Raw genomic sequence first — 251 nt, forward strand, 5'->3', positions numbered from 1 at the left:
GCTGCAAGGGCAAAACTCAAACCTTTGCTGCCCCCCAGAGCCCACCCAGCGATGGGGGCGAGACGAGGTTTCCTTCCCGAGTGCCCCACTCACCGCAGGACAGGATGAAATTGGAGGACGTCAGAACGATGAAGGGAAAGGTCTGGAGCAAACCGAAGTAGACCAGGTTGGTGAAGAGCCCCACGCCCACCATGAAACCGGGAAAACGTTCGAAGAGGTAGAGGCCGACCAGCACGGCTGAGGAGAACTGG

The 251-nt window shown here is 59.0% G+C and overlaps 1 protein-coding gene across 1 annotated transcript in view; it reads right to left on the bottom strand.

The window, feature by feature from the left end:
* The window catches only part of TEX261 (testis expressed 261), a gene marked incomplete at its 5' end in the record, with an annotated part of 3,569 nt that extends 3,328 nt beyond the window's left edge, over positions 1–241 (bottom strand). Inside the window, one exon of the mRNA XM_009865507.1 lies at positions 94–241. Coding sequence (XP_009863809.1) covers positions 94–241 — 148 coding nt within the window. The remainder of the gene's footprint in view (positions 1–93) is intronic.
* Positions 242–251: the final 10 nt, after the last annotated feature.

The sequence above is a fragment of the Apaloderma vittatum genome, unplaced genomic scaffold, assembly GCF_000703405.1.
Source record: "Apaloderma vittatum isolate BGI_N311 unplaced genomic scaffold, ASM70340v1 scaffold26422, whole genome shotgun sequence".
Lineage (NCBI taxonomy): Eukaryota > Metazoa > Chordata > Aves > Trogoniformes > Trogonidae > Apaloderma > Apaloderma vittatum.